Below are 26506 nucleotides of genomic sequence, written 5' to 3' on the forward strand. Positions count from 1 at the left end.
TGTAGTGAAAAGGAAACCCTATAATGAAGCAAAAATGTTGACAGAAGTTTATTTACACCTATTGCAATAATTGACTTCAGTATCAATATTGCCACAAAGCCAACTGGGAAGTGGTTTTCTGGGGTCATTTATACAACACCCAGTTTCTTCAATATTCTTCCCATAAATAAAATGATTGCTTTATCAGCCTAACAATTAACACGAAAAAAAATGCAATATTTAAGCCAGGTTTTGTTCACAAGTTAGGTCTACTATATGTATGTTCTCATAGACCTACCATGATCCAAAACATAGTGAAACTTGCTAAGATAAGTACTTAAGAATGTTGTGACTTGTATTTGCTGTACTTTCATATTGCAATGTTCTCAAGCCTGTCTCAATGGTGGCTGTAAAGTGAACTGAGCAGTTGTCACAATAAATCACAATTGTATTTGGTTTAAAACTTGTTTATTACAAAGTCACTGCTTCCTCTTTGGCTTCTGTAGGTTTCATCTAGTATTTTTCCACCAGTAGTACTTACAGTGAACAAAATGCTTACTAACAATACTGTGACCTTCAAAGGCAAGATCCTGTCTTTCCCTTTGTTTTGTACTGCACTGAGGTCTGTACTGGTACAATACTGAGTGCAGCACACATACTTCAATAGGGAAAGTCATAATCAGAAGCATAAAAAAATCTCAGCTGTCTCCTGATCATTAATCACATGACAAAGTTAGGAAGAGAACAGTCTCATTCTCAGGTTTGTTTTGTTATTGCCAAGTGTAGCCAACCAACAAAACTTTGTTTCTATGTTTTTAAGCTCTGGCTTTTCCTACTAGATCTATGTTGAAGGATAAAAGAAAACGTGAATGTTCTGCTATAGTATATGTGCAAAACAGAAATCAGAAGTCTAATCACTTGAGAAAGGAGTTTCCAATGCCATCTTGTTAAGCTCTTCCCCATGATAAGCACATGTTCCTGGCACCCTGCACAAGCAGACCACCCTCCTTGGATTTCTCCCATAGTCCTTGCCTGCTGCCTGCCTCACTTTTCCCTTTGCCTCAGGGATTTCATAGCCGAAGCTACGTCAGCTCATCCTGGGCGAGCTTGCCTGCTGCCCCCGGGGACAGGAGAGACAACCCCCACTTCTCTTCACAATGATCTCGCCACAGCCAAGGGCAAGAGGCCGCTGCCGGCTTATCTCAGAGCTGGCCCCGGGAGGGTTCAGCACCGCAGACCGCTCCCCCTGCCACGGGACAGGCGGGGCGCAGCACAGCAGACACCATCACCGGTCTCCGCCCCGGTGCAGCTCAGCACAGCGGACAGTTCCGCCGGTCCCCGCCCCGGTCGCTCCGGTTCAGCACCGCGGACAGCTCCGCCGGTCCCGCTCCTTCGTCACCCTGGTTCAGCACCGCGGACAGCTCCACCGACCCCGCTCCCAGCTCACCCCGGTTCAGCACCATGGACAGCTCCACCGACCCCGCCCACGTCCTTGCCCCTGCCCGCCCTTCGCCTCCGCTCCCCCCGCGGGCCGGCCGCCTTCTTCTCCCAATACACGCTTTAAAGGCCATTTCCACTGGCTTCGTTATGATTTTATCCTTCGGACCTGAACGAGCCTCCACTGGAGACCCCCAGGCCAGCCTGCCCCAACTCTGCTGGCCAGGAGCACATTCGAACTGCTCGACTCCATCCACTGAACTTTCCCAGACATGTTTCCCCCTTTAAAAACAATTCGCACGAGGTGCCCACGTGCATTTATAAGTCACCCCAAAACCCTGTAACTAGCCATGCTTTTGGCATTCCATTGCGGAAAACACCCAGGCAGGCACCTTTTCCTCTACAGATGGCACTGCACACCAATGCCCTCCACCCACACACAAAGCCCGAGGGGAAGAAAGAAAAAAAAAAAAAAAAAAAAAAAAAAAAGAACAGCAAAACAAACTCTCCTTTTAGTAGCTAATATAATTCTTCATTCTTTTGGAGCCTGTCAGCACAAATAACTTGCACACGCTAAACTGCGTCCTTTGCTTCCCAGCTTAGCGCTTCTGGTGATCAGAGAAGCGGCTCCAGACATCTGTCGTCTCCAAAGCCAGGAAAGCAAAATTAAAAGAGTCAGATAAAGAGGGAGATGTGCCTGAGCCCAGCCCCGCCGGCGACACTCCGCCGGCCCGCAGCGACATCTAGAGCACAGCACGGCGCCGAGAAGGGCCCCGTGTCCCCACCACGCCGGGGAAAGGCCACGGGTGGGTGGGAGAGACCGAGCACGCGGATGGGTCCCGTCTCACATTTGGCCAGGGCCAAGGAGTAGCAGCACCAAGACCGTTGCTGGTCTGAGGGTCACAGCAAAGAGTTAATTCAGTGTCCTGTCGCCGTTTGGTCCCCAGGGGCTATCAGAGTAGCAGCCACCTCAGGGAGCTTTAGGCCAATTTAGAAAAAGTTCACTTGCTCTTATCGACTGCAAAACTCTCTAGAAAGGTACAGGAAAAGGGATGAGGAATTAAAACACAACCCGAGGAAGTTTCCCTGTGAACAAAACTCTCTCCTCTGAGTGAGACTGACCTGCTGTCTCAGATTGAAGCAGTGCTTTTCCTGGGAAGGCTCCTGGAGCCAGAGCTGACCCCTGCTGCAAATCTAGCATGTCCTACCCGGGCAAGAAGTATTTGTAACAGACACAAACATTATTCCCAACTGCAGCCATTTGCTTCCTCTTGTGTGCACTTCCACAGAAGCAAAACACCCTCAATTCCCTTTGCAAACCTAGCACCACACAGGCTACACCAGCAATGGGGACCCATGCCGGCCCTCCTTCTCCTCCTGGCTTTCTAAACCCTCTCTTCTCCCCCTCTCTCACAAAGAACTAGGCACGATCGACCCAAACCAGTTTAACTCCATCAGGCACAGCAGCGAGCCCTGGGTGAGTCACTCGTTACTAAGGCAATATGCAGATGCATCTTTGAAGTCGCTACTCTCGGAGGCAGAGCGGGAGCGGAGCGGAAGGTGCGCGGCCAAAGTTTGCGACTTTCCCGCGGGGGCTCGCCCGGGGGCGGTGGGGAGGGAAGAGAGAAAGAACCCAGAAACGGTTGCTCAGGGGTTAAAAAGTTTCCTCTCTGCCAGGTTGGGGTGAGGCTGACGGGAAAGCAAGGAGGGAGGGACGAGGTGAAGACTTCTGCCCTGGGGGAGAGTTAAAAGGTAAAACATGGAATAACAACAACAAAAAAACAAAAAAAAAACAAAAAAAAAAAGGGGGGGGGGGGGAGAGTGAAGCTCTGTCGCCTCGCTTGGAGGGAGGCAACTGGAGATTGCACTTGGTTTCCAAACGCGCTTATCCCGCACCTTCAGCCCATCTCCGCGGCGGCGGAGAGTCGCGCAAGGAGCCAGATAACGCGGAGAGGTGCGGGGGCAGCGCGGGGGCGAGCGAGCCCCGGCTCCATCCCGTACTATCCCTGGCACCTCGGGGGAGAAGAAAAGCGCAAAGACCCCCTTGGAAGAAACCGCCGCCAAGCTCAGCGGAGCACATCGGCACCCGGCAGGACGGGGGTGGGACGGGAGGGGAAAGGGGGGTACACCCAAAACCCAACCCAACGCGAACCACACCGGCGCTTACATCCTCCTCCTCGCAGTCACTTCGCGGCTGGTATTGGAAGCGGGGTCGGCTGCTTTCCTGTTGCAATGGACGCGAGGTCTTGCCGGCAGCGCCGTCCTCCTCGCTGCTCTGGGCGCCCAGGAGGTGACTCGCTTCGGGGGGAACGGGGAAGGAGCGGGAGGTGTTGATCTTCCCGCTGAACCGCTGGTACAGTGAAGCCATGAAGTCAATCCGCGGGAAACGAGGGGGAGGGAGGGAAAGAGAAGCGCTTCTCCCTCTCTTTTTTTTTCGTTCCCCTCGCCCCCTCCTGTCTTCTTTTTTTGGCTACAGCATGCTACACGCGGGCAAGGCTCAGTCCCACATCAGTGGAAGGGAAAGAGAGAGCTCCTGCTCCCCGGTTCTCTGCACCGGCACCCAGAGAGAAGCGGAGCGGGGGGGGGATCGAGAGAGCAGGGAGGGGGCGAGTGATGAGGTGGGAGAGAAGAGAAAATAGATAAATAAATACTAAAACGCAATCGAGCCGTAACACCACAGACCCCGGGAATGCTGCACCATCCAGTGTTGGGAAAGAGAAAAAAGAATTAAAAAAAAAAAAAAAAGAAAGAAACAGCAAAACACTCCACGGAGACGTACCCCCGATAATGGCGCCTGAGTGGATCAGCATTAAATGTGCTTGGGGGGTGTGCGTGTGTGTTTGCAAAAGCAAGAGGGAAAAAAACAAAAAAAAAAAAAAAAAGGAAGGGGGGGCTGGCTCAATCGCTGGCTGTCAGCGGCTCCCCAGGCAGAGGTGGCAGAGCAGTCGCCTCCGAGGTCGCATACCAACAGTGTGCACAAGCGAGAGGCAGAGTGACAGAGTGTGTGAGACGGAGTGGAAGAGGCTGGGAAGCCTCATTCAAAGCACGTTGCTCTTCTGGGGAGGGAGGGCTCTTCTACAATCATCTCCTTTTCGGCATCTTCTTTTTCTTCTTCCTATTTTTTTTTTTCCCGGGGAAACAACTCAAAAAAAAAAAGGCAACAGACACCTGATCGCCAGTCGTGAGAGAGAAAAAGAGGTGGGGAAGCGAAAGGCGAGGCGGGGAGGAAGGAGGCGGGACCGGCCGCTGGAGGGGCGTCGGGCGGCCGGTGTGGCCGGAGCGGCTCGGCCCCGGGGAAGGGGCACGGGGAGGTGGGGCGAAGCTGCCCCGCTGCCCTGCCCTGCCCCAGCTCTGCCGCGGCGAGCTGGCAAGTGCCTGGTGCCCGTTCCCTCCACCCTGTCCTCCTCCTCCCCCCGCCTCTCCACAGCTGAGGAGGGGAGGGAGAGGGGGAAGGTTGCGGGTTTTTGGAGGTTGTTGTTGTCGCTTTTTCAAAGAATCCGGTAAATTGTGTCTCTTACTATTTTTGTATTAATTCATTTTTTGCTGCATTAAAACGTGCTTCAGCGCCCCTCTGTGGAATCCGCCCGAAGTGGCTCCCGGCACCGCCGGCCGGGGGATAAACAAGCGCGGTCCCCGTGCCGGGAACGGTCGGGCCAGGGTCAGATCCGGACGGGGAGCGCCCCGGGGATCGCCCGCTGCCGCGGTCCTTACGCTGCCTCTAAGCGGCCGCTGAGCGGGGGAGCCGGGCCACGTTCATTCGGCTCGGAGAACTGCGGCCGGTAATTAAGCTCCCGGAGGAGAAAATAGGGATGTGCTCCGGTAGGCACCGGGGGGGGTCCAGCCACTCCCAGCACGGCTGCATCGGGACACAGGGTGACAATTCCTGTTGCTCCAGCATCAGGCTCCCAGGTTTCCATAGCAACAGATGCTTAGGTTTAAAGGAAAGTGGTAGAGTTGCTGTCCCCTCTTCTCCTTCCCGAAATCCTCTTCTTTGACCTTTAAGTTTGCCAGAGATATTGGGATTACCGGGCGTCCTTTTATGGGAAACACACCGAGCATAAACCAGAGTTTGCCCATGCCCACTGAGAGACTTGCTGCTGAAAAGCTCACAAACTTGATTATACTTTAACAAGTGGATTTGATGGACTGAGATGTTTCTAAACATGGTTCTTACTTAAAGCTTTAGCTGTTAAAAATGCTATCTTTGATATAAGTAATTTCATAGTCTTAAAAAAACACAACCAAACAAAACCCCAAAACACACACACACAAAAAAACGCAACCAAAAAAAACACCTCAGTAGATCATGCATACAATATTCTAAAGTGCAACTACCCCCCTCCTATGATTTTAACAACTGCCTGATCAAAAATCTCTTTACATCTTAATAGTTTTCATCTTCTGCTTTTTATTTGCATCTTCAAAGTCAGGGATGAAAAGTCTTAACATTTAGATGAAAACGGAACCTTATCTCATCAAAAGAGAGAACAAAAACAAACACTCTGCATCCTTCCTGACAGAACTTGAAAGAAGGAATCATTTTGATCTTCACAACTGAGATCCTGACATTTAATTAAAAAATGAGATGAGCACACAATGCTCTGAAGCAAAAGTCTACCTTCTAAATCATAGCAACATACATCATAACAGCAGTAACTCTCCAGAAGCCACTTGGACCCCCCTACAAGTTATGTTTTGGACACAAATTGACTATGCATTACCAAAAATCTGGACAGTTAGCTCAGCTAAATTCCATCTTGAATGGCATTAACAGCGACTTTATGACTACATGGAATTGGTGACAACTAGCACTGAAAAGAAAAAAAAAAAAAAGAAACAAGAGAATCAAATTAAAAGAAATAATACATTTTTAACTTCTAAGGAAAACTAGGACACAAAGGAATAATCAAAAAAAGCCACAAAAAAAAGCAAGATGAAACCACCAGGCAGAAAAAACACCAAAGATTAAATGTCTAAATTAAAAAGTCTCAAAGAAAGTACAGAAAAAAGAAAACATTTTGTCTAATAGCTCACTTCAAAACTGGAAGAGCCACTAAGGACCAATTCAGTTCCAAGTACATGCAGTTTGTGGTTTTAATTCTTAAGAACCAAGATTTCACATAATCAAGTTTGTCTAGTCATACATGCACATATTGTGCAGGTATGTGTGTACACGATTCATGGAAAAGTCATATTAAGGGTACGTAATATTGTTACGTGAAATACTCTAAAAGCTCAGTGAAAATCAGCCAAATGGTTCTCATCCACCAAAAAATCCTGATCACGCAGCTTTGCCCTGAAATAAATAATTACAGCTATTTAAAAGCCTTCCTGGTTCCAGCTCTCTACTCCATGACAGACCAAGGACACCAGAAGGAAAGTCTTGTCATGCTCCGGGTATCGTGGTGGGTGAAAGCAGATGGTTTGCACCAGTTGGGAAGTGCAAGACACATTTCCATAGCCCTGCTACAGCAAGAGTGACCTTGTGTAGAAGGGCTGAGGAGGCAGCTGGAAGCAGAAATATCTTGAATTACCCCCTGCACTAAGATTCATCAGAACCAGTCTGTTGAGGCTGTTATTGAAAGCAGGAGGATTTTTCTGAGTCACAGGGGACCTGGATGATTTCATTAGGGACTCTGGAGAGCAGTTCTGACTGTGCACCAGTTACCTCAGGATGTAGCTTGTCCCCCACAATCATGTATTATGGTAGTCCTGTTCGCCTCTCAGGGAGCGTTAAGGAAGTTTATTTTCCCCAGTTTTACTGGTGCAGAGACTCAGGCATGGATTCCAGAAGCTCCTGAGTCACAGCTCAGTGCTGGAAGTCCTCTACTCTCCGCTTGCAATTCCATGGTTAATTTGTTGTTCACCTGTGCATGACTTGGAGCTCAGAGTCCTGCACAATGTCCCGGTTACGTGATCAGGTACTGTCATACAGTGTGCACAGAAACAGGGCATGGAAAACAGGATGGAGCCAAAAAAAGCAGCACAGGAATCATCGAGACATGATAGTAAAATGGTAATAAACAAACACTGTATCACTAACCAGGGTTTCATTACAAAAAAAACCACAAACAACCTTTTCTGCCTATGGCAAGATTTGAGGAGAGGAAAGCAACTCACATTATGAAATATGTTTGAAGAGGCAAAATATTTCATAAGTACAAACATAAGAATCATGTCTTTAAACACACATCTTGTAATAAAGATACTTTCCCCACATCCTGCAAACAGATCCCAAGATAAAAATCAAGGCATTTCAAAACAAACAGTGTTCTCAAGCGTCTCTCAGTTGTATATTTAATTCAGTATCCAAAGTTTTGCAAGGAGGTTTGATTCCTAACTAGTGACATTTCCATCAAAATAAAGTGTGTTAGCTTAAGATACTTTCCCTGCAGCAGCAAAGTAATTATGCTCTACTGACTTTTTAAAGCATACAGATAAAAATGACACTTGGTTTTTCCACATTGTACAAATAAACAGCATTGCCACATTTCAGCACTATTAATGTAACACTATCAAAAGCAGGTCAAACCCAATCCCTACTGTCTGAAAACTATACATAAAAGATTTCTTTTTGGGCAAGCTTTCTCATAATAACACTGGCAAAAAACAATGCAACAATATTTCTCTTCGATATATTTTTAAAAATATTACTTCTGTCTGTCAGAGAACTCAAGCATTGTTATTCATGTTCCATTCTTCTGTTCTGACTATGCAATTTATGTTTGCTTAAACTTTGAACTTGTCATCTAAATAATATATAGTTTGTTGCAGACAGAGCTAAGTATGTTTCTAGCTTTCATGTGGTGGTAGTTATAAGCAATTTATTAGTGAAAAATTTTAAACATAAATAATTTTACAATACTTCAAACGCAGTTTTTATTATTTAAAATATTATATTTTCTATTTCCAAACAACTTTTAAAGGAATTTTAAAATTTCCTGATTATCATTTGATATCACTCCAGAAAACCCAAAATTAACATTTGCTCTTAAAATGACTATATTTATTATTACCATCTCTCTGAGGTTTTTTGTTTGTGTGTTTGTTTGTTTGTTTAAATAGCAAGTCTCCAGGCACTACAGAAACAAAGACACACTACTTTAATTCCTATTACTGTTGTTAGCCAAGAAAAAACATGCTGTTTCTGAATCTCTAATGGCCTCAGGCTTATACCATACATACATCTGCTGCCTGGTGTCATCTGAAAACCCAACCAAACCAAAACAGAACAGAAATTCTCTTTCCTATGTCAAATGCACCAATTCAGCAGTCCCTGAGGATACACTTGATCATGGATTTTGATCTAATGTGTGTGCTGGGGGGAGCATACAATTGTGTCAAGATAAGTGACACCAGGGCTGATGAAGACTGAGAGGTTTTATATACTGTGGATTTATATACCAATCTGTTCATTTCCTTAGGTCATTATTTGTGCTCACAGCATCTCAGAGTAAATTTTGTAGAAATGCAGCATTGGACAGTGAGTGAGCTTGGGACATAGAGAGGCATATTTTTCTCTGGTATCACACAGATCATTAAAAAAAAATACTTTTGAAGGCCTTATAATGATTCAAAAATCCCAAACCAAACCTAAACCCCTGAACAAACAAACAAGCTAGCCTTCCAGGCTGAACTAAGAGAAGCATTGTAAATAAATGTTTTCTGGGCCCTGTAAGAATAATTCAATATTCCACGAGTGGTTGAATGAAGGCCCTTTATGAGGAAAAGAAAACACTCATACACAAATGCTGGGAACAGCAGGCAAGACGGCTTTCCAGGATACAAGATATTGGGTAAAAAGAAAGTAGGCTGGGAAAAAAGGCTGCTGAGGGGAAGAGATGGAATGAGGGGGAGGATTGAAGAAAAACTAAAGCCCATAGAAGAGGCAAGGACACAGTGAAGTACCAGGAGGGTTGAGAGAGAAAGGAGGTGAAGGCAAGTAAAGTAAAAAATGCAGAGAAGAAGTGGAACAAAATTAGATGAGATGGGAAGCACCAGGACACTAGGGGAGACAGGCTGGAGTGGTAGGAGGTTAACTGGAGCCACACAATGGGAGGATACTCAAAGCCAGGGAGATAGCAGCTCCAGAAGGTATTTCTAACACTTAGTTGCTAAGTTCACTCAGTGGTCAGTAGACAGGTGATTTTATCCACCAGGAGTCTTAATACACACCTAGGCCTAATGAAATTAAATCAAGAACACATAGCTGAATATCAGCAAGTACTTCCCAGCAGCAGGAGCAGGACTATTTCCTGAGGAAATGGGTGAAAGTCCTGACAACAAGGATGTTTATAAATAGCCTGCAAGAGGCACTCGAAAATGTGCTGTAAGGAATAATCCTGCCAACTGGCAAAAGGATAGGCCACAAGAGCAGCAGGGTCTTTCCCATATGATTTTGCATGATTTTGCAACTGGTGCAGGGGTTATGAAAGGCAGAAAAAAAACAATCAACCAACCAAAAATACAAAAGCAAAAACAATACATCACACAGAAGAGAGCACTGAGGAAAAACAGTCGTGCAAGTTTGTTGCTAGAAAAGGTGACTGCAAAGCCTAAGTAAAAGAATGTACAGATGCACATGTGTTTGAACAGCTGTACACCACACTGGGGTCCTGGTCTACCACTGTACCTAGTATTGCAATATATGAAAATAGGAATTTGCACTGAAGAGTGACTTTCTTGCCTTAATTAATATCCTGTCTTTGGAAGCTTTATCTGAGAGAAGTTAGGACGAATCCCAATTTCATGTCTTAAAGACAAGCCAGGAAGTTGAGCATTAAAGTTACAGATAAATACATTTTTCTTTGGATGCCAAGAGCTGTTGGCAGCCATGCAAGGCTCAGTCAGTGTTGCTGAACTGGTCTCCACTATGCATATTCTTCTCTGCTTTGCAACTTGCCAGTATTTGATGTCGAAGTCTGATATGCCATAACAACCACAACCAGTTTGCCTGATTAATATATCTGCTGAGGGGGCTTTCAGTAAGAAAATGATTTTTTTTTTTTCTTCAGAAAGGTAAATGAGGCTGTTGCAGGTCTACTGAAAGAGTAACTATCTTGCAAAAGGATCCACTGGCACTTCAGTCAGCTACTTCAGGTGAACTCTGTCTTGAGGCAAGAGATTATGCTCAGCTTCATATGTGAAATGGATGCACAAGGTTCCTGCTCCATCTTAAGTGTCTGAGCCACATCTGTATATCCTCAGCTGCTCATGTTGGAGAATCTGATGTGACTCCTTTCTAATTCAGCACTATAAAATTGGTAGCACGCACAAGCAGCATACCTTGGAGAAATTCTGAATTTCCACTTGCCAAGAAGAACTTGTGCATGCAGAATGCTAGAGAAACAGAAGGGATTTAACCAGTCAGCATTTCAAATGCATGCCACACATTTCAAAGGGAGCAGACAAGACAAAATACTTTCATTTAAAGCCTTCTTTGTAATACAGAGATTTTCTTTAAACAATCTATGACTCTTTGGACTAGCTGTCACTAAATTGACAGCTTTCCTGTTGCTTGGAAGAGAACTAAAACCTAGATCTAATAAAAGGCCCAAGGGATGCAATGACACAATTTTAGATTTTTGGAACCCCAGAGCTGAAAGAAGACCCTAGAGAAATATATGAATATGCAGAGGAAAAAAGCATATATCTAGAGATGGACATCTCAGAAAGGTTAGCTACCATTAGACTAACAAAATATCCTTCTACTCCTTTGTTCTCTTTCTGACCTTGCCAGACATACACTTCTTCCTCCAGTTTGGCACAGCTTCAGCAGGTTCAAATATTCTCCTCTTGCAGTGTCTTATAAAGAAAGGAGTAATGATGGAGGTTTGTAAAAAGGCCCACCCTGTGAGAGAGCACGTTGCATACTTTCTAGGAATAAATACTGAGGCAGGGATCTCAAAGGCTGCAGGCACAATTCAGTCTGGTTTCTGTTTCCCATCAGGATTGAAAACATAAGTGAGGAGCTGTCATGAACTGTTTTCTCAAGGCAGTTTTGAATGTACAGAACTGCCACTATAGGTACTTCAGAAAGTTTTCAGACTGAACAGAGAAGCATCTAATAAGTTCCAGTCATCAGGAGTTAAGTGGTTTGTAAGCAGGGACTTTATGAAACACAGTCCTAGATTACCTGCCTGAAGTCCCCTGAAATTACCTAAAAGTAAATAAATCCTTTTGGGATTTGGCACTAATTTCAATTGGTAGATGTTTGTGCCAGTTCACTATTAGTGCTGGTGCATGTTCTTTTCCACCCATTTGTCTTTATACATTGATTAGGAAAAAAAGCTTATTTGTTCACTTACTGTTTTCTAAGTACAAATTGCCCCATTCGTCCAATTCACCTGTCTTAGTAACATAAAGTCTAAAATGACTGAGGCTCTTGGAAGCTATTTTAAAGGTTTGTTAATGCTTTCTGTCAACTACCATTATGTAACAGCAAATATACAGGATTATAAATGGCTGTCCAAACAGTGTATTCATTTTTCAAGAGGCAGGAGACACAAGGACAAGAATGGAATACTGATAAGAGATTAATAAATTATGTCCTTACTGATTTAACAGAGGTTTATGAGCACAGTTATTTAGGATCAACAAACAAGCCAACCAAAGAGAGATTTTCATTTTAAATACCTCTTAGGATATGCCTTTATTTAACTCATCAACATATCTGCTTCCTTTTAACCTTACTGTAATCTTTAAAAGTATGTCAAACAGAGTCACTAAGGTCAGCTTTGCAAAGGTATTTAGCAATGTGAGGTACTGGAATACACACTAGAATGATCAAAATCAGATCAGTGATGGCACAATCAATGTGAGCTTCTTACTTGGAAAATTCCAGTGAATATTCACGTGCATCTTTACGTATTCACTGGATGTACCTAAATTTAGAGGCATTTGATCTCTAGTTGCTAGTTAAGCTGATATAGATCTTATCTGTCTTGCTAAGTAATATCTTTAAAAAATAAATAATCCCAAAGCTTCGTGAAACAAGACATGCGTATTTCTAGTCCCTCCTGACTTAGAGGTAGATCTATATCTATATTTATTTGCACATGTCAAAGAATCATTAAAGCATGCCAAGTGAACCAAACTAAAGAAAGTGTGCAAACTAACTTTAGGGATGTTTAATAATTTCATCGCAAAGATAAAAGCAGTCCAGGCTTCTGCTGGGCAAGAAAACACAGGCTGCTTCATCATGATGTGAATACGGCTGTGACGAAAGCAATCCTGTGATATTTTGACTGCAACTGATAATTTCAGACCTCTGAAAGAAGTCTGATTTGCTCTTCCAGAGAAAAATAATATAATTCCTTCCAAGTTATGCAAGCACGCAGGAGTATTCAGATCCTCTTGTTCCTCTCCACAAAGCAGGCAAGTAGCAACCAGGCAGCTAAAAATGTCACAACAGGGCTCCGAAAAACAACCTTGGAGTCCATCACAGTTTCTGCAACGATGACATCAACAAGACTTCAGCAACACAGCCAGAACCGCATTTTGGAAAAGCACCAACACTGAAAGCAATCATTGAAAAAATGAAGCCACTATGACTTTAGGCAGTAACAATTTCTGATGAAACACCACTTTCTCCACTAGCTGATATCTCCCCTCCAGGAATGCCATCAGCAATGAGCAGACGGAAACAGCACCACCATTTGTCTGGAATTTAAGGTTCTTGATAATCATTAAGTTGTTTCTCAGCACTACATCTTAAATGATTTCATATAAATAACCACACTAAAACCTTCTTCGATTTCATGAGACTGAGGAAAGTTTATCATTTTCCTGTGGAAATTGTTTATTTTAGCCATTATTCACCAATTTAAACATGTCTTTGCCTATCCAGTAACCCAGTAAAACAGAATTCACTACTGATTCTGGGGATAATAAATTTATTGAAAATATCCTTTACCGAGAAAAGAGTATCCTCATTCAAAGGAACATATCCTTGTATTGGTATTGCTTGGTATTTTGGGAAGTGGATGACACCTCAAAACCAGTTAGCATGGCCTAGTTGTGTCATGTAGAAACATACGGGTTCCTCAAGATAAAGCACATGCAGTACTGACATTTGCAGCACATTATGACAAATGCAGAAACAACTTGTCAGAGGTGGAAACATTTACTAGATAACAGAGATGACATAACCAGAAAGCGGGGCAGCACCCCCAAAGAGGAGCAATGCTATGTTTTGGCTAGAACTTGAGATGTCATGTTGGACTTGCAAGAATTTAAATGACCTGGTATTTTCCTACCAAAGGCATCTGCCTCAACTCGAAACACACAAAGCTTTTGTTGTATTAAAAAGGAAAGAAAGCACTTGTAAGGGGCTCAAACTTTTGGAATTTGCTGGTCTCTTAAGCTTGGAATAGTGTTACTTTCAGAACACTCACCAAGTCCTATTTCTGAATAAATACACTGGCAGCGATTTCATCTTTAATCTGCTTTTTCCAGGGGGTTGTAGAGAAGCACCGCTTTAACTGTGATGTATCTGTGCATTGAGTTTCAGATCCAGGGCTGAGGGTCTCTCTGTTCTCCTGGCTCACTCTTGGCTGGGATTCTCAAACCGAGCTCCAGCTACCCTCTCCACCACAGGCAATTCTCTAGCCAGGCCACCTAGTTTAAGAGACAGAAGGAGCCGCACATCCTGCCACCTCGCAAGCCCCACATGTGCCCCAAAATATTTTAAAGTAGGTTTGTGGGTCAGCTGCAGTGTGGGCTGCTGGCACACCCCAGCTTAGTACTGCAGCCATGGTAGGAGAGGTCTGATTGCACCTTTCAGCTTATTTTAGGAGCAGCCTAAGGCAAGTTTACAAAGTAATCTCTCTCTTTCTCTCTTTTGTGTTACTGGTAGTGCCTTTCTGTAGAAAAAAATAAAATAAAATAAAAAGATACTGATATGTTCACAGTGTGATTTCTAAACTGACAGCAGGCTGTTAAGATGAGAGCACGGACATATTAAATATGCTCCATCACACGCAATTTTTTGTCTATTATCTAGTTCATTTTAGAAAATAGTTGTCATTTCTTTATCAGATCTCTTTGGAAACTCACTACTGTTGGACCCTGCCCTCTACTGACATGCTTCTCTTGTGAACACAATGCAGTCTGTTATATACATGACAACCTAGATGGCACACTTTAAATGAGATCAGTCTTTTATGGAAAGGCGGGGGGGGAAAGAATGATGTGATGACAAAGCCTAAAATGCTAGTGATTTTTAAGTCAAATAACTAGGAAAGAGGGGAAAAACAAATCTTGATAATTCTTAACAATATTCTGAAGATGATAATTCATTTGGATCAACACAATTTTATAAATAAGAGTCTGGATTCACCTTCTACCCCCCAGAAATAACATTGTTTTGTTTATAGTGCTTCTCAAGCCTGTTCTCTGAGTTTGATACAGAAAACATGCCGGACCTGGTAGAATTTGCAGTGGTAAACAAGCAGCTGTGCCATTCTGCTAACCTGCAGCAGAACCGGTGGCGAGGGGACACTTCCACTGCCACCAGCCTGTGCCCTCTGCCCAGCACACACCATGACAAGTGACACGAGAGTAAGCATTTTAATATCTTTTTTAATGTCCTTAAAGTGAAGAGAACATCCATTAAAACTTAGAGTAAGCCTCTGAAATAAAACTCCTTGTTGTTGTTTTACAGATGAGACCAGGGGAACAAAGTGATTTGCTCATGGAAGCCTGTACTGGGGACAGAAGAGGGAACAGGCTTCATTCTATGGCTGTTTATTCTATGGCCTAATGACTCTCTTTACGATGAGTACTGGGAAAGCTTAGCAGAATTAGAAGGAGTGGAGCGTGAGGAGAGATGCCACTTGTTCATTTTGGAAGCAACAAGCCCCGACCCAGGGCCATTTATCTGGTCCAGTACACAGCTGGTCCCTAAAAATAGGCAGCTAATGGAAAAAAAAACCTGAAGTCAGAGAACTAGACCACAAAGATAGCAAAACTTCCCTGAGAAAGAGCCTTCTTCCTAAGTCATTACTACAGATATGTGTGTGCTCCAGGAATACGTGTGGTTCTCAGCTCTGTTTCTCATGCACAGTTGTTCTACATTTGCAACTGCAGTCTTGAGAAAAACCCTAACGTGCTGGTTTGTTCTTTCTGTAGGGTCCTCAGGTTGTTTATTCCAGCCCAACTGACAGAAAAAAGCAGAGTTACTGCGGGCACAGAGAATGCTTTATGCCCTCCATAAAGTTATTTGACAATCCAAGGAAAACTTTTCCACGTTTGTTGTTCAGATCCTAACGTGATTAATAGTATTTAGTTGGAGCTTTACCTGAGAAAGGACTGCAGGGTCTGACAATATCGGAGCAGGTCAGCCCAAAACATTAAAATGATTCATAGTCCTAGAAAGAAACATTTGAAAAAACCCTATAAATACGGATCAGCATCACCACTTGAGGGTGCTGCAGTAGTTCTTAAACATTAACTCAAGGATGTACTACCAGTCAGGTACTGCACACAGAGCTACAAGGCAATAATTCACCTAATTACTTCCATGGAAGCACTCAGAACATTTGGAGCTAAATTTGCACAAAATACAGCTGAACAGGAGATCTTCTTCTTCTAAAACAGATTTTTAAATCCTAAAACTTTCCTAGCTAACTAAGGTGATAAAATAAGATTCTCCTTAAAAAGATGTGGAAAAAAGAAAAATTAAGGAGAACAAAAGAGGACTCTCAATTGGACAAGCACATGCATTTCCAGCCTCAAAAAATTCATTACAAATATAAATTCTCAACTCTGCACACACATTTTCTTTGACTGTAGTACAAGCAAATGTTTTCCAAGGCATTTCAAATTGATTTTGCAATAAACTATTACAGGATTATAGTCCATTTGAATAGTCTTCACTACAGGAAACACACAGAACTAGTCTCTGTGGGAAATATATTGAATAGACAGTAAAACACAAAGCAATACTAAAATACAATAGCAAATATTTCAAAAAAAGCCACGGCAAACTAAATGGAGAGTCTGAGTCAAACATTATCTAGGATTCTGCGGTTTTGTAGTACCTCCCTTTTATCATAAAAAGATGTTATTTGCTCATGAGGATATAAAAACTTGAAAAAAAGAATAGATGATAACAAAGTTAAAAGAAACTTATGAAATCACTATATATGTGGAAGCATAGTGACTGCACATAAAATGAGCTCTGGTTTAGAAAGCATGTCCAGTTCCAGTTCTTTCATCTGGCTCCCATCAGACACTCAAGAGAGCTGGTCAGGAACTATTTGATGATACCCTTGGAAAATGCTGATCCATCGAAGTTAAAACTGCTAGTGGAAAAAGGTATGGTTTAAAACAAAATTCTCACTTCTGAGACATTTGTGGAGGGGGACTTATTGCTTAAGGTTAAAAGATATAAATGAACCAAGTTCATACTGAAAATAAATTTATTTAAAAAAAAAAATGGTGTTTTGAAAATCCAATGAAGAATGGGAAAAAACAACAACAACAACAACAACAACAACAACAACAAAAAACAACAAAACAAAACACAAAACACCACAAGTAAGTTTGAAATGAGAATAAGTTATTTCAGTTGACCCAAACTAATTTTATTCTTTGGCTTGCCATAGAGCAGACATTTCCAAGACTGATGACCCATCCCAAATTCAGTTTCTAATACCTGCAAACCTGAGTCCTTCTCAGCTCTGATCTGGGTGCCTGCTACAACACAGTAGGTGGAAAGGCTTTCTAAAAATATTGAAAAATATTATGATTACCTGGACCTCAGTCTTAAAGTCAAAGTACTGCCATCAGCTGAAAGAGTAAGAGCACCCTAGTGCAAGGGTGAACACAATTGAAGAGCAGGTAAGTACTAGGAATAGTCCTTTGCAATGAGAGGCAGAGAATCTCAACCCCCTTCCACATCCTCTCCCTTAGGTCAATGTTCAACATCATGATGGTGCTGAATTTGATACCACCCATGATCCACAACCTGCATTTCCCAGGGCTGTACTCACACAGATAAGGAACCGACCCAATTTTAAAAGAAGATTGATTTAATCCCAATGAACATCTTTACACAGTATATATACAGAGCTGAACAAATGCTTGTGCCTCAATTTCCTAGCAAAAGACAGAAAAGTGAAAGCAATGAGATAAGGCTGAATGTATCAAGGAGAAGTGTGCAAGAGCAGAAATTCATTCTGCAAATTATATGATTAGCTACACACTTCTTTGGCCTTAGATCTCTAATAGACTGGAGTAATTTGGCACCTATGTTGCAATACTCAGCATCAGAAAAAGAGCAAAAGCTACTGCAGATGCTTTACACAGACAGGAATAATCCCTAAGCCTATGTAGCAAGACATTGTTTTACTAGGGCATCTGAAATGAGAGCAAATATGCCAATATTCCAATATTCCCTCTCTTTACAAAAAGTGTGTTAGAAATAGGCAGACAATCTTAACATTTTGTGGGCTTTTCTACAGCCTATTCATTTCTACATTGCATTGTTCAACTAGTTATTTTTAAATTTTCATTACTTTGCAGACAGTGTCCTGATTATTCCTCTGAAAATGATAACCAATTACATACCTTTATAAATGCCTTTACACATGATGAACATTAGCACAAGACCTACCCAATTCCCTTTACCAAGGTCACAAATGCCAGATGAACATTTCCAATGAGCAAAGTAAAAGAAATGTATAATTTTTACAAGTTAGAGAGCTGCTGTGGGAACTTTTTAAAAAAGACAAAAATAGCAGAAAAAGGTAGAATATCACCTTGGCCTCGTTTAATACATGAGTTCATCTCATAGGTTTATGTGGAGCTCCAGCTTGGCCTACATGTGTAGGAAGAATCAGCAAACAGGCCACAGCCAAGTGATTTGACTGTTGGATGCACAGACATGAACTCGTGATTACTGACTTGACTTTGTGGGAAATTATGCCTCCGGTAAAGTGATGCATTTACCTCTTATTAACTTCAGTCAGACCAGGATCAAATTTTGGGCAAGCTGCTCTGATTCTGTGTAAGTTACCCTAGGAATAAGATGTGTGCATAATAACCTCCACCTACCCCCGAGGGGGCTGTGAAGATTAATGGTATGAAAGCACCTGGATGCCAAGGACAGACATTTGTCCCAGTTATGTCTACATATGAAAAATTATCAGACTCTGTTGTCTCTCAGAAGATGGTCACAGTTACTTCAAAAAAAATCTATTCAAGATAAGAGTTGTGAATTCAAAGGCTGGAATAGTTGAAATTATTAACAAGTAACATGTAACACTGTAAACGTATTTCACTGGGAAAAGGTCAGCATTAGGGATGTGAAACAGCCTTTTACATCAGAATAACTCATATTGCCTCCTCTTCACCAGTCATGTATTTCCATAGTGCTGTGCTTTCTTTCAGTCATCTTATTTAACAAAAAGTATTTATGTTTTTTGGAAAACAGCACTACAGAAAAGGCATATTTATTAAGCCTGCCATTGCAAAGTCTTTTGTATTAGATAAGCATTAGTAGCCCCTAATTTTTTCAATAAATAATGTTATCATTTATTGCATACTCCTACCCTCTATTTCATCCAGTTTAATTATACCAGTAACATGCTGGGTAACATTTCCAATTTGCCTTCTGTAAATAACTGGTATCATAGCAAATGCCTGTAAGCACCCATTACAAATGAAGAATGCTTGTCAATCATATTAAACCATTGTGGTTTGCTGTGCACAAATGTTTTTAAAACATTCAAATCTTCGGGCTGAAATATTTAATTCAGAGGAGCATGCAGTTGCTTTGTGTCAATGTACACAGGAGAGAGTGACAGCTGTGTAAACACTGAATTATGGCAAAATACCCCAAACTTCTCCACAGAAGCATTTCAAACCATCTGTGCTCCTACAGGCAGGTCTTGAGCACTGCACCTTGTGCAGAGCAGGGTCAGGATCTACCAGGCTTTTACTCTGCTTCTGAGCAGCATGCATAGGAAGGGGACAACAAAGTTATTTCATTATTCCTGCTCCATATTCTCCCTTCATGGCTTCAACAGATGAGCAGGAATGCTGCTACTGTTGAGATAATTAGCACAGGCAATTAGTAAGAGAGTGTTAATGTTTCACTGAAACACAAACAGCAAAAGATAAATATTTCCTCCCTTAAGATCTAAACTAGAAGAATAATGAACAGCTGGAGGGGAGGGGAAGCAAGAAGCTAGAGCACACTCCAGAACTGCAATCTGTTTTCCAATTTTGTGCAGGAAAACGTGTGGTTGTGCATTGTATCTTTCACTTAAGCATCTATCCTGCATCAGCAAAGCACCTGCAAAGCTCTCCACTGAGTTCAGTGATAGTGGGATCGCACCTGAATTTGGAGATGCTCATCCTTAGAAATGAGTGATCTTAATAACTTGATCATACAGCCCAGTCCTGTAAGAAATGTTGTTCAGTCTGCACAGAAATCTTTGCAAGATCAGGGCTACAGTTCTATATTATGGTAACATACCTCATGAACCAGGACCCTCACCTTTACTGTAAAGAGCTACAGTCCTTATTTCACTCCTTGCTTCTTCCAGTTCTATCATTCTCTTTCCTGTTAAGGACAAAGCTTGACCACTTCTCAATATTTAGTAACTTCTTTTGCTTCTCAGGGAGAGTGAAAAACATGCAAAGCAGAATTAAGACTTATCAACACCCCCGTGTCTAAATTCAGGACCCTTAGAAACAGTAGCTGAAACTATCTCATCCTTCCTCTTATGCTACCCCAGGTCATGCCCTACCTCATTTCTCTTCAGAAGACATCTTCCTGTGCTCTGGAGGGATTTTCCCCATGCTGCTTCTCCCTAGGACACAGACAGCTCTCTCCAGGCTTGTCACTACACAAGGCTCCTTCCTTCCTAAGCCACAACACCAGATGTAGTTCTTCAAGGCATGAACATACCTTTCTCCTAAACACAGCCCTGGCCAGACACTGACAAGCAGTTCCTCATCTGCACAACTCCTGTTCCTACCTAGCTCAAGGACAGAGAGGGAAGGTCACCCACTGCACTGGGACAAGCCACCACGGGGCTTCCTTACTCTTAAAAGGGGTTGGTCTAGTCTAGAAAACCCTTTTCAAAATCACTGCATTTGAAGGTTGAGCTTTTCAAGCATTTTGAGTATTTGGTTGCCTGGTTCCCATATGAGTTTATGGAAAGGCCTGAGTTAACATCTCCTGTTCAGACATGAGTGCTTACTTATGTTCTGCTCTGAGACACTTCGATTCTGAGCTTGTGTTTGGGTATGTCAGAGAAAGTTCCTTTGCTGGGCAGAGCTACACAGTGATGATGCTTTGTGTAAGGTAAGCACTGCCCATCATCTTCTGCCATTTACGTATCTATTCCAAAGCTCTGCCACACTTCAGGGCAGAGAAGAAGAAGATACATGTACTTCACCCTTATGCACAGCAATTCTGATTTACCATGTATCAGCAGAAGGACAAAGGAGAAAGACAGGCTTTCCCTTCCTTCTCTCAGGGTCTTCAGGGAGCAGATAAGCAGGTTATGTAGCTAATCACAAAATCATAGAATCATTTAGGTTGGAAGACACCCTCAAGGTCAGTGGATCCAACCATAACCCAACTCTAGCACTAAACCACGTCCCTAAGAACCTCATCTACACACCTTTTAAACACCTCCAGGGATGGTGACTCCACCATTTCCCTGGGCAGCCTGTTCCAGTGTTTCACAACCCTTTCCATGAAGAAATTATTCCTAATATCCAATGAATCTTCACTGCCGCAACTTGAGGCCATTTCACAGAATCACAGAATGTCAGCGATTGGAAGGGACCTCAAAAGATCTTCCAGTCCAATCCTCCTGCTGGAGCAGGAACACTTACATAAGGCTACACAGGAATGTGTCCAGGCGGGTTTTGAATGTCTCCAGAATAGGAGACTCCACAACCTCCTTGGGCAGCCTGTTCCAGTGTTCTGTTACCCTTACTGAGAAGAAGTTTCTTCTCAAATTTAATGTAAACCTCTTGCATTCCAGTTTGAACCCATTACCCCTTGTCCTACTGTTGGTTGTCGTCAAGAAGAGCCTGGCTCCATCCTTATGACACTCACCCTTTATATATTTGTAAACATTAATAAGGTTACCCCTCAGTCGCCTCTAAGCTAAAGGGACCCAGCTCCCTCTGCCTTTCCTCATAAGGGAGATGCTCCACTCCCTTAATCATCTTCTTTGCCCTCTTGTCCTATCACTGGTTATTTGAGAGAAGAGACCAACCCCCTCCATGCTCCAAGCTCCTTTCAGGCAGTTCAGAGATCAGAAGGTCTCCCCTCAGCTCCTGTTCTCCAGGTTGAAACCCCCAGGTCCCTCAGCCACTCCCATCACTCTTGTGCTCCAGCCCCTTTACCAGCTCCATTTCCTTCTCTGAACTCGCTCCAGCACCTCAAGGTCTTTCTTCTAGTGAGGGACCCAAAACTGAAACCAGGATTTGAGATGGGGCTTCACCAGTGCCAAGTACAGGGAGATAATCACTGCCCGGGTCCTGCTGGACACACTGTTCTTGATGCACACCAGGATTCTGTTGGCCTTTTTGGCCACCTATGCACACTGCTGGCTCATGTTCAGACAGCTGAACATGATAGCACACAGCACAGCTCTCTCACTTCCTTCCTACAAGAAGCACCATATGCTCTTGCTTCCAGACTGTCTCTCCACATGGGATGGCCAGAGGGCTCTGCAGTCTGAGGCGGCACATCACAGGAAGGCAAGAGGACAGAAGCCGTGTTTCTGTGCACAGCTACTTTCCTGTTTCTAGGATTACTGGTGAGATGAGGAAGTATGGGATGATTCACATCCATTTTTAAACCCCATTGAAACAAATAAATGAGATACTTTATGTCTGCAGCACCAGGCAAAGGGAGTTCTGGAGGAAAGGGTAATTTATAAAGAACAGAACAGCAATATGGTATGTGCCATAACATCTTATTTGTTTATTCAGATTTAAAACTATTAATAAGTTTGCCTCTCCATGGCTCTCAGTGCCCTAACATCATTAACCACTCAATAAAATTTCAACAGCTTTAAAGTAATCAGTTTTACAGAAACCGAGTCAGGCAGCTACTTCAACAGCTTCAGTGCAAGGGGAAGGAAACCCAAGTCCTGTCTGCCTTTTGCAGAATACTCTAATTCTTTAAACATAGGCTATTTCAGATCTGTGATTAGAAACATATTCCAGAGTCCTGGAGAATATTCTGCTAATTGCATTAGCTGTTAATGGGCATACAGGTCAGGCACCCTTCTGATCTCAGCTCAATGATGCAAACATGATCCTTTTGCTGGACAAGCTCCAGGCACAATAGATCATAACTGGCATCTTATGCACCACTCATGACCTAAAAATGGCCAGTGGAGATCCTGGGCTGGCCACACCAAGAAAAATGTTTCCCTCAGAAGGAAAAATCTGTGCATCTCCATAGCTGGTCTGTGACAGTGTAACAATAATCTGGCCATACATGACCAGGTACGGACACAGCAGATGAAAATAAAGGTCAGCAGGCATTGTCCAAAAGGGATTACATGCAACTCTTTCTTTCTAAGGCACAGAAAATACGTGCTTCCTCATGCTGCTTCAGGACGCCCATATTGCCCTAAATGAAGTTCAGCCAGCTCATGTTCGTTCACACTCAGATATGACTGGAGAGAGAAGAGAACTTCCACTACTCCGGATTCACTTTTGAAAACACTAGCAAATATATCAGTGCTTATATAGATACATAAACACACAGCACTGGCACGGCAAAGTTTGGAACCACAGTTCAGACAGGAGACATTCAGGGCTTCCAAACTCTTGACAGTCTAAATCTGGAACCCAGGCTTGATCCAAAGTCCACTAAAGACAATGGCAGTCTTCTCACAAAGACATTAGGCCTCTCTATATGTAGTCAAAGAATAATTGAATCCTCCCAAGACTAGCAAATTAACTCCATATAGGTACTGACTAGGGGAGTAGAACATTTATAAAATACTCTGTTCATCCCTATTTATGTCAGGAACTACGTTTCTTGTTTATTTGTGCAGAAAGTATAGACACAGCATCCTGTTTAAATTAATATCTTTTGATATTTCAGTTTGCTTTTCTGTTTATACAATGGTGCAATATTTAACTCTCCTTCTGCACCCTGAATTTTACCTGTGATGCCCTTGTGTATATATATATGTCTTTCATGACTCTGGTACAAATAGGTACCACAGACATTTCAAAGCACCACCAGTTTTTTACTGTACTACAGTGCAGTAAAATATATCGCTTATTGCAACTACAAAATACATTCTAATCTTTCCAAAACCTGCTTCCTGTTGATGACCCATAAAAGGGAAAAGTTCGGAACAGTATTTCATTGCTTACTTCCCTGCCAAAGCTCCCACATCACAAGCTGGGAAATGCTATGAGTCTGAATTAACTGACCATCTGCAATAACCAAATTTCCTCCTACTATTTGAAAGGCAAATATGCACAAGAAAAGCAATAACCTTCTATATATGTGAAAAGGGCAGAAGAATCCTCAAGTTCAGTGGCTGTAATAGCAATGCCACAAATTTGTATTAAGTGGACACTTTTCCAGCTGGAATTACACTGGTTCCCTTCTGGCAAAACAATGCAAAAAATTAATGCAGCACAAAAAGGGTTATATGAAAGTAATTTTTTATACCATTCACTTTGCCTATTTCATTAGTGGAGATATCCTTCCTATTTCTTACTGTCTCAAATCAGAGCAGCAACCTTTGCTTGCTTAGATTAGCACAATGACTTAGTGCAGACATTTTACATCCACCATTGCTATGATTAATGGAAATAGATTTGTCCCTACTGCTTAATGTTAAACAGCTGAGGTCAGGTTTTATGCTAATTTAAACTCCAGACAATCCTACTGGCGTCAGTGGGATCACATATGGAGCAAAATGTTGCTTCAGTTGCACTTCTGTCTCCTGAAGCCATCGTATCTTAGCATAGGTCTTTGGTGATGTTCTAAAGGGTACACAGCAATGGGAGTCATTCACAGCAGATGGTATTTTGCACTGCTACTCCCAGACTGCAGTACTTTGATTTGCCAGTCACACAATAAAGAACTGGCCTAAATGCAGACAATAAAAGCAGGAGGAAAAAAAACAACATGCAGTTTTGTGGAGCAGCAGAACTAGTGAGACATAACTGATGGTTAGATTCTCTGATGTTTAATGAGGTATCAGCTCCAACTGAAGTTTGTCCTACAGGTGGGGCATTTCATAGCTATTCCTCCTTTATAAAGCTTCTAGTGCTTGGTAAGATCAAAAATTACACTGCAGTCTCCCTTCAAGGGGCTATGGGTTCTGTCTGTTCTTACCAGACTATCTATTTTCAAAGAAAATTGTGGCAATATAGACTTCTACCCTCAGCTTTGCTAGAGTTGGTTTTAAAATTACTGAAATAGGGAAGACAAAAACACACAAGCATGACTCTGAATGCTTCATCTTCTTTAGAAACTGTGGAAAAAAAAGATAGAAAGCATTAGAAAAGTATACTTACTGTCTACAGTTGTGGTCTAAAGTTAATTGAATTAAGCATGCTTAAAACTTAGGAGCTCTGAAATGAGACTCTGGAAGGTTATCTTCCTCTTGACCGGCTACAGAGAGCTCAGGTTCATCCCTAAGGCACCTGAACTGAATGCCTACAATGAACATCCCTTAAGTTGGCAGCTTTGGAGATAAAAAGCTCTGTGGATCTAGCAGATGTCCCCAAACATTCCTCTCCATGGAGCCAGTGAGTTTCCTTCGAAGTGTGAATGTCACATTTTAATGGTTCCTGCTATTAGACAGTCATTGACCAGCCCCACAAGCACTACATGGTGAAGCTCATTCGAAAGGAGTTCTATGGAAAGAAGCAACTGGACCACTTATGCTGAAGCAGAGTTGGCACAAAACCAAGGGGTGGTGAGATTTCAAAGGCACGGAGCTTTTGTGAGATTGTTCTGGCATAAATCCAACACACCCTCTGGGATACCTGTGAATGTTATGATATGGTGTGACGTGAGTACTGTCTCAGCAAGAGAAGGATGCTGCATTTGGCCAAAACAATTGCTCCTTACATCACTTGAATGTGCACAAAACAAGCTGCATTACATGTATAGAAAAGCCGTCGCCATTCCTGCACCTGTCACTACTGGAAGGCCATTTGGGATTACAACTTTATTTCTGGTAATGCTCCATCCCAAGCTCAGCTGCAGTCACTGGGGTTCTGTTCTGATACCAATTGGATAACTGGTAAGCGAGGACTCCGCATTTCCTGAAATGTCTCAGGAATCTTGTCAAATAACTGAGGACAACTAGGGAAATATCATGAGATGCAGAGTTCGAATTAGTGAAAGAAAAAGGAGGTTTATTATTTATATTCCAGCAGCATGTAGAAACCCCAACTGTGATCTGAGTCTCAGTGTGCCAGACAACATATAAACAAAAAGTGGAAGCCAATTTTGGCTCCGAAGAGCTTACAGTCTTCAGAGGGAAGACAGAAGGTGAGAAAAGAAACAGAGAACTAGCATACACACAGCAAAATCAGTCGCAAAGCTAAGAGTAAAACTGTCTCCCTACAAATCCCAAAGCCTCTCCTCTGTCCAGTCTGTCATACTGCTTAGTAATCAAAACACTTTGACATCTTGAACTCATTCAGTGTCCGTAGGATCTCTGCAAGCTAAGCTCTGAGGAGCCCCAAGCAGAAAGCAAGCTGAATCACACCTCCAGAAACCAAAATGATCAGTTTATTCTGCAATAATTCTTCATGAATCTACACTAGGTTATTGCTCCTTTGTCCTTTACCTCTCTTTTACCATCTTTTTCTTTTTTTTTTTTTTCCCCTAAGTAGGTCACCTCATCTCCTGAAGTATGAAGCCGCAAGACTATGAAAGCATAAAGGAGATTTATTCCTCTCTGTGTGCATGATCTTCTCTACTGAAAGAAGTATAGGAATGACTACAAGGTTCATCATCGACTACCAAGAATAGACAAATGCCTTTGTTATGCTCCTGTGGCATATCTCAAATACAGCCAGGACAGAACCAACAGTGAAGATAGAACAACTCTTGCTATTA

At 42.6% G+C, this 26506-nt stretch overlaps 1 protein-coding gene across 3 annotated transcripts in view; it reads right to left on the reverse strand.

Annotated features, from left to right (window-relative positions):
* DPP6 (dipeptidyl peptidase like 6) overlaps positions 1-26506 on the reverse strand; it is a 563202-nt gene that overhangs the window by 411837 nt on the left and 124859 nt on the right. Inside the window, exon 1 of one of the 3 annotated variants that reach the window (XM_065831231.2) lies at positions 3584-4478. The exons of the other annotated variants lie outside the window; for them this stretch is intronic. Coding sequence (XP_065687303.1) covers positions 3584-3784 — 201 coding nt within the window. The 5' untranslated portion in view covers positions 3785-4478. Of the gene's footprint in view, positions 1-3583; positions 4479-26506 lie in introns of those variants that run through there. 3 annotated transcript variants of the gene reach the window in all.

This window comes from Patagioenas fasciata, chromosome 2 (genome assembly GCF_037038585.1).
Source record: "Patagioenas fasciata isolate bPatFas1 chromosome 2, bPatFas1.hap1, whole genome shotgun sequence".
NCBI lineage: Eukaryota > Metazoa > Chordata > Aves > Columbiformes > Columbidae > Patagioenas > Patagioenas fasciata.